General features: G+C 46.8%; 1 protein-coding gene and 1 non-coding gene across 2 annotated transcripts; one reads left to right on the forward strand and one right to left on the reverse strand.

Annotated features, from left to right (window-relative positions):
• Positions 1 to 3,910: 3,910 nt before the first annotated feature.
• Positions 3,911 to 8,490, reverse strand: GLRX5 (glutaredoxin 5). The gene is made up of 2 exons (XM_075843696.1): positions 8,146 to 8,490; positions 3,911 to 4,364 (listed from the first exon to the last, which is right to left on the reverse strand). Exons 1-2 carry the CDS (start codon positions 8,396 to 8,398, stop codon positions 4,186 to 4,188), a joined length of 432 nt encoding a protein of 143 aa, XP_075699811.1. The 5' UTR covers positions 8,399 to 8,490; the 3' UTR covers positions 3,911 to 4,185.
• Positions 8,491 to 9,226: 736 nt separating this feature from the next.
• LOC142665356 (small Cajal body-specific RNA 13) lies at positions 9,227 to 9,489 on the forward strand. The gene has a single exon (XR_012851488.1).
• The last annotated feature ends 898 nt before the right edge of the window (positions 9,490 to 10,387 follow it).

Here is a 10,387-nt window from a genome sequence, read left to right on the forward strand (position 1 = left end):
GCTGCTGCGGTATTGTATCCGGCTGGTTATTTAGAATGGGGGGGACCCGTCAGCGGCGCAGGTATAGGGGTCGCAGCGGTCGCAATTGCGATAATAAGAGGTAAAGCCAGACAGTAATACGCCGTATACTTGCACGCAGCTCCGCTCTATCCCTATATTCACCTCCTGCCATCATTACTGTTATTTGCAAGGATACAATGTAAATAAATTGCAGAATAAGGACAATGCGCTGACGAATCGCCGCGGCGACTAATGTATCACAGAGGGAGCATAGAAAACGTGAGACGCTTCTGTTAATCACCAGGATCTATGTGACAGGGAAATCCTGAGCGCAGAATAAAAAATGTTCCCAAGTAAATTCTGCGAGGCCGGGAATGACTGGGGCGGAATTAGCGGCGGCGATGCCCGGGTTTATATTGTCAGCCCCAGGCGAAGTCCTGTCACTCATCATTACGTTTAATTCTGCTCTTTTCCACTTTTAAATCTTTAATAACAGAAACATACTTTGCGTTTAAATTTCACACCATTTTTCAAGATCTCTGCTTGCTGTTAATGAATAAGAATATTCTTGTTTACAACCAGGCTGAAAACCTGTCCTGATCTAATACTTCTGTCCTTCAATGTAGACAATCCAAAGTGAGCTGCACAAATCTCTCTCCTGTCCTGATAGTTTGTTACAATGTATCAGTGCAGGTAAAATGTATCAGTCTAGAGTCCAGGCTGTTTAGCTCATAGAGGATTGTCCAGACTAGATACAATTATAACAAACCCCCAGCTGTGAGATATATTAGGTCTTTACATGTTTTCAGCCTCTCGCAGTAAACAAGTTTCCATTCACTGACAACAAGCAAACATGAGCACATACATGATCAGTGGGACATTTGTCCCTTCGTGAATCACCTATTTGTGGCCGACAAGAGCTTATAGTGGTACATGAGTGATGGAAAGTGTTCTTATTTTCTATCTCTGCATAACAAGGCATTCAGGAATCTGGGAAAGCTGGGTGACTCTATATACCCTCCATTATATCCCCAATAACATCTGTCACTCAGTTTTCCCAGATCCTTAAATTGTAACTCTGCCTAATTAAGCAGGAATACATTCCTCATTCCCATATATTTACATTTTCTGGGAAAGTTGGGTGAAATCCCCTGCAGGAGCGGTAATGTCAGCCTTATTGTCACCCAGCTTTCCCAGGAACAGATATAACTAAGAAATAGCTGAATTTTACAACAAGGGTGGCTCGTATGTTTAGAACAATACATAATGAATGGCCAGCAGTGAAGAGGTTAATGTATCCTGTGTGATTCTCGCCGCCTTCCCTTATTAGGACACGCTGTCACTTTAAATATGTAAATCATGTCAGATTGTCCAGTCAATTCCATCGATTCAGCCGGATCCACGAGACGCCGGATCGATTCCCCAATAGATCAGAGACCGGTCCTTACCATCAGGCGGTTACGAAGTAAATCCCAGCGAGAGGGCGAACGGCACGCGTACGAAATTAGACAGCAGCCGGGGGCGCAGCTAGAAACCGCAACCCGCCACTTCTGTGGAAGTACAACACCCAGCGTGCCTGACAGTAGATCATAATCAGACTACAGTGGGAGTTGTAGTTACACAGAACAGGTGTCTTTCTACACGGGGCAGAGCAGGCACCAAACCCCAGAAGAGACCCCAAAAATAACCCAGAGCCCAGATCAGACCCCTATGTACTTACCGCTGCCAGGTCCTCCTGCCCCGCGGGCGCCGCTGCTCTCTCCTGTCACCAGCCAGGACCATGTGTGCCGGACCCCTGAGTCCGCGGAGCTGCTATGGCAGTTCCGCCACTGGCTTTTGTTGCTGTACCGGATGGATCAGGGGTTGTCACACAGCTTTTCCAGACTCCTGACTGACCAATATGTAGGTGATATGATACCGGGAGAGGATTTTCTTCATAATTAGGCTTTTTGTTGTTGTCTTAAAGGAGAAGTATCACATTTTATTAAAACATACTCTACTAGGTGATACGTAAAAGGTCTCGTCATATCTGGAGGAAGCATTTATTAAAAGTGATCACATAAATCTGTCGTCATCTCCTGACCTGTGGTTCTTAGGCTATTGCAAAACTACAACTTCCAGCTTTCCCGGAGAGAGCATGATGGGAGTTGTAGTTTTACAACAACTAGAGAGCCACACTGGGTGGAGATCACGGATTTAAAGCTACACCACAGCGGCCAGCAAATCCTTCCCATAGACGAATGCAGCAACAGCGCCACCTCCTGGGAGCTCCATCATATATTTGGGAAATTGGCTAGAACTTCACTTGAAAAAAAAAATTAAGTACAAGTTAATAAACCTTTAAATGGGTGGCCTGAGCACAAACACTGATGGCATATAATTAGGATATGCCAATAGAGGGGGGCCATGCTGAAGGACCCCTGTAAATCACTAAAACGAAGTAAGTGGCCCCTTGTAGGCTCTACCCTGGCATTTTCCATAGGCCGCATGGCCAGCCCATAATAGTCAATGGAGCCGCCGTGAGACAAAGTAACGCAGCACTCTCTTTAAGAAAAGCCACAAGTCTGGACTTAAAGGGGACAGACCTAATAATAACATTAAGGGGGTCCAGGATTAATTAGCATTGGATTCAAAAAATGTGTTGGAGCTATTGAGAGATGGATATAGCTGAGATATCGGGGCTCAGGGGCCCTACAGATCATCACAGCCCCTGACCAGTGTTATCCCATGACACAGCCGAGGTTATTTAGGTGTAATTCCACTTTAAAAGCAGCGCCGCGCAGAGCAGATTCCTCCTGACGGTCCCTAACGGGCAACCATCGTCTTTTTCGTCATTATCATGGTTGAGGTTCGCTATCTCCTATTAGCAGTCAGGGTGTGTAGGACAAGTGCCATGTGTGCAGGGCAGGGACAAGATAAAATATTTCCTGTAGAATCGGGGGAGGGGGAGACGAGAAAATAAAATTCAAGAGTGAATGCAAGATTCTGTGTCCTCATCAGTAAAGTGTCAGTAAATTTACTAACAGGAATAGGAAGTCACTGCAGCGTTAAAAATGTTTATACAATCCGCAATTACGGCTTTTATATAGAAGTAATGCTAAGAACATTTCATAGTACTGTCACTTTAAGAAAAAAAATATATATATATTAGGTCTTTGGTTTTTTTCTACACCACTAAGCAGTAAATAAAGCCCCCACCCCCACCCTTAACGTCCTTGCCTGGTTAATTAAGTTTTCTGGAAAAGCTGGACGACGACAAAAATGGCCACCATTGCGGATTAAGGGTCGTCCTCTATATCTCGGCAGATTTGCCCTTCAGGACTCAATTACATATAGAGCTGTAATAGCTTCCATACCCGTCACCCACCCAGCTAAAAATCCCTTCTGACCTAATACTACTCACAGCTGAGAGTTTGCTACAATTGAATCCAGTCTAGACAATCCCTTTCATTTTATATCAGCTCTCATGGGGCTGCTTTTTCTGTCACCCGGTCACTCAGAAGCTTCTCCCTAACCACTCTCTCAGCTCTTCCTGGCAGCCAATCACAGTGAGAACCCTCCTATCCCTCTAACTGAAGAGAAACACACGACAAACTCTGCCTGTAAAGCGTGAAACCAGAAATGATGGGCAGTGTAGTCGAGATCAATACAAGGGGAAGTAGCTAACTTCTCTTCATTCAATAGAAATCAAAATAGCAGCAGTTATAGGAGATATGACCTAATACTTCTCACAGCTGAGAGTTCGCTACAATTGTATCCAGTCTATACAATGCGGTTTCTTTTTCCGTCACCCGGTCACTCAGAAGCTTCTCCCCGCTCCCACTCTCCGTTAGGATTTATAACCCACAGATGCAGCCGTTTTATTGTCCACCTGGAGACGCCCCCGGGAGATATAACACAACGCCGCTGCTGGTGTTTTCTACAGAATTATAGATTTTATTTCTGTTCTAGTGATGATTATTCTCCTCTAGATCAGTGGTCGTCGTCTGACATTATTAAAATCCTTCTCTGCCCAGCGGAACGTACAGGAATAGGATGGAGCCGCCCGTCGGGACCGCCAGATCTGGGCGGAGGATGGGCAGAACAGTTCATGGTAAGGCTTCTCCGGTGTGGAGGTGACGTGGTCGCCTCAGGGGGCAGCATAAGCAGTTCACAGCGCAGGCGGACAACCCCCCCCCCCCCTCGCTACTTCTTCTCTTGGCTCGGCGCTGCGTCCAGGAGCACAGAGCGGATCCCCAGCTTCTTCAGCTCCTCCACAAGGTCTCCGTTCTGATGCATCTGGAGGAGAATGTCGCAGCCCCCCAAAAACTCTCCGTTCAGGAACACCTGCGGGATGGTCGGCCAGTTAGAGTAATTCTTCACCCCTGCAAGAGAAAGAAAAGGGACATGAGACCCAAAATCTACATCAGTGGAAGGCGCTCTATTGTTCCCTATTATCAGCCATGGGAAGAGGTCTGTAGAGGTGCCCTAAGACTCCTACATCAGCCCCGCTTTCCATCGCCCGTCCAGCGAGCGCCATCCCCCACCCTGATAAAAGGGATTGTCCAGTTTAGAAAAGCCATTTCCATACACCCTATTAGGGAATTCTGGGGTAATAGAGGGGGATCCTCTGTTCAGGACCCTCATCTCTTGGTCAGAGTGGAGAGCGGTTACATAGAGCGTCTCTGGAGGACCCGTCCTGTATTACACACAACACATTGATATGAATGGACACTGTGTAATTCTTAATTTCTCCCGTGGTGGCGCTGCAGAGGAAACTGAACAGGTTGCCTACAGATCACAGTTGATCGCTGGGGGTCAAGGTCGGAGGACTCTTTGTATTGTCAAGGGAGCCCTCTAAGAAGGAGGGTCTCTCTTTAACCCCTTAGCACCACATCCATTTTTCTTTTTGTTTTTCAATCACCGCCTTCCAAGAGCGAAGCCATTCCTTTTTTAATTTTTCTGTGCATGGAGCGGTGCGAGGGCTTATTTTTTTGCGGGAGGATTTGTAGTTTCTATTGGAATTATTTTTTTAAAAAATTGTTGTTATGGCGTTCACCGTGCGAGTTAAATGACGTCATTGTAGTAGTTTGGACTTTTACGGGCTCGGCGATACCAATGGTTTCTTTTTTACATTACTTCAGAGGAAAAACGTGACAAAGGTTTTGTTTTTTTCTTGAACTTTCAATATTTCTTTTGTACGCCCCTGAAAACTTAATTTAACTGTTAATACTTTTTATTAGTCCCTCCAGGGGATTTGAACCAGCAATCGTATTGGTGTTTTGTCATTTCTACAGGAGCAGAAAGGAGGCAGACATGGGGACTTTATTAGGCCCCCAGGCTGCCATAACAAACATTGGCAGGGGGGGGGAGCCTACCCCCTTTTTCTAACCGCTTAGATGCCGCAGTCGCTATTGACCGCAGAATCTAAGTGGTTAAACGGTCAGGAACAGAGTGATCTCTGCTCCTGGCCATCAGTGCGAGGTGTCAGCGTTTGGAGCGGGCGCAGCACTTCAGCCCCCAGGACGGCATCCACTACTTACGACCGTTAGAACGTATTTGTTAATTGGAATCGATCGTCTTCATCAGATTCGCACAATGATGATCGGCTTTGCTGACAAGGCCTTTTTTTCCACAGGGATGATTTAGGGTCAAGTCCCCTTTAAGTATCTTCTGTGTCGTTACATTGTAACACATGAAGGGGGGGTGGTCAAGAACAGATGAGAATATTAAAGGGCAAGGACAGTTCTCATGTTACAGGGCGACACCTCTGAAAACGAGGATCATGAAAGATTCGTGTAAATGTAGTAGATGCAGCGGTGACGACACAGGGACGAGGTTTCAGCTTGGTCAGTGATTAAACTGCAGAGTCACCATGAGAGGACGCCGGCGATCATTAGAGAGATCAACACCCAGCACAGCGTGCCAGACACACACACAACTCTGCTGTGTCACCAGAGACATCCGGACATACAGCACGTACAGAAACATATACTTAGAGACAGCGCATCTGCAGACTATCCACATGGGAAGTACAGATATTACAATCTATTGTTCTCTGTTATCAGACATGTCAGGCTGGGAGAGGATGACTGTAGGACAGGTGAATACAATCTATTGTTCTCTGTTATCAGAAATGTCAGGCTGGTAGAGGATGACTGTAGGACAGGTGAATACAATCTATTGTTCTCTGTTATCAGACATGTCAGGCTGGGAGAGGATGACTGTAGGACAGGTGAATACAATCTATTGTTCTCTGTTATCAGACATGTCAGGCTGGGGGAGGATGACTGTAGGACAGGTGAATACAATCTATTGTTCTCTGTTATCAGAAATGTCAGGCTGGTAGAGGATGACTGTAGGACAGGTGAATACAATCTATTGTTCTGTTATCAGACATGTCAGGCTGGGGGGAGCATGACTGTAGGACAGGTGAATACAATCTATTGTTCTCTGTTATCAGAAATGTCAGGCTGGTAGAGGATGACTGTAGGACAGGTGAATACAATCTATTGTTCTCTGTTATCAGACATGTCAGGCTGGGGGAGGATGACTGTAGGACAGGTGAATACAATCTATTGTTCTCTGTTATCAGACATGTCAGGCTGGGGGAGGATGACTGTAGGACAGGTGAATACAATCTATTGTTCTCTGTTATCAGACATGTCAGGATGGGGGGAGGATGACTGTAGGACAGGTGAATACAATCTATTGTTCTCTGTTATTAGACATGTCAGGCTGGTGAGAGGATGACTGTAGGACAGGTGAATACAATCTATTGTTCTCTGTTATCAGACATGTCAGGCTGGGGGAGGATGACTGTATGACAGGTGAATACAATCTATCGGATGGCATATTACTGCGGTTTCCTCCCGTAGAAGAGATTATAAGAATAAGGCGCCACCACTTCTGTATTCCGTACGTTTTCTGTACACATCCATATTTATAGGATGACATGCACGGCAACATTGAGGCGCGTTACACTGTATGATACGTAATCCATCATCCTATATACACACACACGTATAAGAAGCGTAAGGCCCTGTTCACACGGAATCTTTAAGTGCGTTTTTTGATGTGGAAACCGCGTCAAAGACCACGCCAAAAACGCTTCCCATTGATTTCAATGGCAAACAGACGTTTTTTTCCCGCAAGCGAAAAAAAAAAAGGCTGGAGGGGAAAAAAAGCGACATGACCTATCGAGGCGTTTTCCGCCTCAAAAACCCCATTGAAATCAATAGGAGACGGAAAAAAAACGCCACAAACAGCGTTTTTTTTTCCTTTGCGTATTGAAAAAGGTAAAAAAAAAAAAAAAACGCAGCGAAAAAAAGAAGTTGTCATCAGGATTCACCGTAATTTCACCAGTTTGTGAACCAGCAAGTCCGCACCGTAAAATGACTGGTCCGGATCCGTGGCCCCGATCACCACAGTCGTCTGCACGGGGCCATAGAAAGGAATTTATCTGCAGAAATGTGGGTGGAAACGCACGGTCGTGTGACTGAGGCCGCAGGAGACACGCAGCAGATCTGTAGAGGATTTTACAGCACCGGATCTGTACGCGTTACGTGGCCGTTTTGCTGCAGATTTGGCCCCTCTACATTGGAAACGGTGAACGTCCGCAGCACAAGGAGCGCACTCTGATTTGTTCGGATCTCATCCACATGACCGCTCTGTAATCCGCTGCATTTCTTCTAGTCTGGACGCCGCCGTACAGGGGCCACAACTCATCCTAACCCACCGTGTCCCGAGAATCGTCCAGCACCCCCTGTTGGCATAACGAGCACATCGATGACCCCACCCTTACCATAATATAGAATGATAACGCAAGTGTAACCCCTCCTCCTCCCCGTATAACACGCCACTCCGGGGCCCCAAAACAGTCTAATCCAGGGCCCCACCCCCCACTAGGGTCATCTCACGTAGCTAATGGGCCCCTATATACCAGGTCCCAATGTGCCTGCCTCTTCCGCCCCTCTATAGCTACACCCCAGCCGCCCTCTTGAATATGACATCACTTGGGTGACCTTTATGTGGGAGGAGCTTCGCAGATACCTGTATATAAACACCTGTGCACCCTATACTATATAAATGTATCACTAGAGACTACAACTCCCAGCATCCCCTCCTCAGAGCATGCTGGGAGATGTAGTCACTGACCGTACTGACCCTGTCTGAGGTCCTGGTCCTCCAGCACGTTATAGGCCGCGTAGTCGTCCACCCCATGCATCCGCAGGATCTGCACCACCGCGTTACTGAAGCCGCACAGGGGCTGAGCCGGGGTCCCCTTTATGAACACCACCACCTTGTCCTTCTTCACCAGCCCGTCCAGGTGCTCCCGGGAGTTACTGCTCTGGTTGAGTAGGCGGCGGATAACGGGGCCCCGGAGAGCGGCGGACACTCGGGACACACACCAGCTCATGATTGACACTCAGCGCCGTCACTCAAACGCGACGACCTTAACGAAAACCTTCTTGGCCCTGCGGGGCATCCGTTACCTTAAAGACTCCGCCCACCATGCGGCTCTAATTGGCTGAAAGGCAGGGCGGGGAGGCGGAAACGAACTTTGTACGTCTATTGGTAGAAGGAGCTTGTCAATCCCCCCAAGAGACCAATGCGTGACTGAGACGTCAGAATAAGGGCGTGGCTCATGTGAGATTACTGTGTGTATCTATGTTGTTACCGTCAGTAAGCAGCAGGAGCGTGGGCGGCCATGTTGGTGACGAACAGCGGTGAGTTAGAATGAAGTTGTGCCCGCCATCTTGGTAGAGGATGTAAATATTTTATGTATTTTTTAAAATATTTACTTGTAGTCTGTAAATATGGCGGCCGTGTTATAATGTAAATATTATTGGGGCTCCTGGTACTCCCTCAGCTGGAAATCCATGCGTTATAACTGCTACTACAGTGCAGGCTGCCCCCGGCTCACCTCAGAATCCACGTGTCCCCAGAATCTGGTCCTAGATATTTATATGACCAGCACTGAGCCCTTGTGCTGATAATTGCTCTAGAAAGTCCCCAGCTGAGGGTTTGTTACAATTGTATCCAGAGAATCATGTGAGATAACCAGTTACATTTTTCCTGCACTGATACATTGGAACAAACTATCAGGACAGGAGACTGACTTGTGCTGCTGATGTGTTTTTCTCAGAGGATTGTCTCTAGACTGATACACTGTAACAACCCCTCCGCTGTGAGACGCATTAGACTGTATATTTTTGTGCCGTACACGTGTCTTGTCCTCCGCTGTGATGTGCAGTCTCCTCTCTGGCCTCGCGTTCCTCGTACTCGGGGTCTTTGGAGCTGCATAGAGAATCCATGGGAGGAAGCCGAGACCTCACTGCGCAAGTGCCAGCAGATAGATGTGCCATATTCCTCGTACATTATCGCGTCTGTTGCCACGGAGATAATGACGTTCCCGTGTTGTTATCCATCGACCAACAGAGAGAGAAACGCAGCGTGATATTATTTACAGAATGAAGATGTCTGGTAAATACTGGAACTGCGACACGTGTTCTACTGCGAAGTATGTGCCCCCCCCCTCCCGCAATGTATGACGCCGCTTCTCACTGCCGCCTTCTATTACAGGGATCAGCGGTGCCCCAACTCCTGGACAAGCTGAAAATGTCTACTTCATGCAACACGTTCTAACGTCTCTAACCTCATGAGAATTGGTGGGATTTTGTGTAATTCTCTTAAATAATAATTCCACCTTCAAATGCCAGCAGAATAGTGAGTGCAGCTCTGGAGTAAAATACAGGATGTAACTCCGGATCAGTACAGGATATGTAATGTATGTACACAGTGACTGCACCAGCAGAATAGTGAGTGCAGCTCTGGAGTATAATACAGGATGTAACTCAGGCTCAGTACAGGATAAGTAATGTATGTACACCGTGACTCCACCAGCAGAATAGTGAGTGCAGCTCTGGAGTATAATACAGGATGTAACTCAGGATCAGTACAGGATAAGTAATGTAATGTATGTACACAGTGACTCCACCAGCAGAATAGTGAGTGCAGCTCTGGAGTATAATACAGGATATAACTCAGGATCAGTACAGGATAAGTAATGTAATGTATGTACACCGTGACTCCACCAGCAGAATAGTGAGTGCAGCTCTGGAGTATAATACAGGATGTAACTCAGGATCAGTACAGGATAAGTAATGTAATGTATGTACACAGTGACTCCACCAGCAGAATAGTGAGTGCAGCTCTGGAGTATAATACAGGATGTAACTCAGGATCAGTACAGGATAAGTAATGTAATGTATGTACATAGTGACTCCACCAGCAGAATAGTGAGTGCAGCTCTGGAGTATAATACAGGATGTAACTCAGGCTCAGTACAGGATAAGTAATGTATGTACACCGTGACTCCACCAGCAGAATAGTGAGTGCAGCTCTG

The sequence above is a fragment of the Rhinoderma darwinii genome, chromosome 12 (genome assembly GCF_050947455.1).
Source record: "Rhinoderma darwinii isolate aRhiDar2 chromosome 12, aRhiDar2.hap1, whole genome shotgun sequence".
NCBI classification, from domain to species: domain Eukaryota; kingdom Metazoa; phylum Chordata; class Amphibia; order Anura; family Rhinodermatidae; genus Rhinoderma; species Rhinoderma darwinii.

Bases quoted from the DNA above. Each gene is read 5' to 3' on its own strand.
- GLRX5 (XM_075843696.1), bottom strand. From the start codon at position 8,398: ATGAGCTGGTGTGTGTCCCGAGTGTCCGCCGCTCTCCGGGGCCCCGTT. The intron at 4,365-8,145 runs GTCAGTACGGTC...TTTCTCTTGCAG, and splicing joins GGACCAGGACCTCAGACAGG to GGGTGAAGAATTACTCTAAC.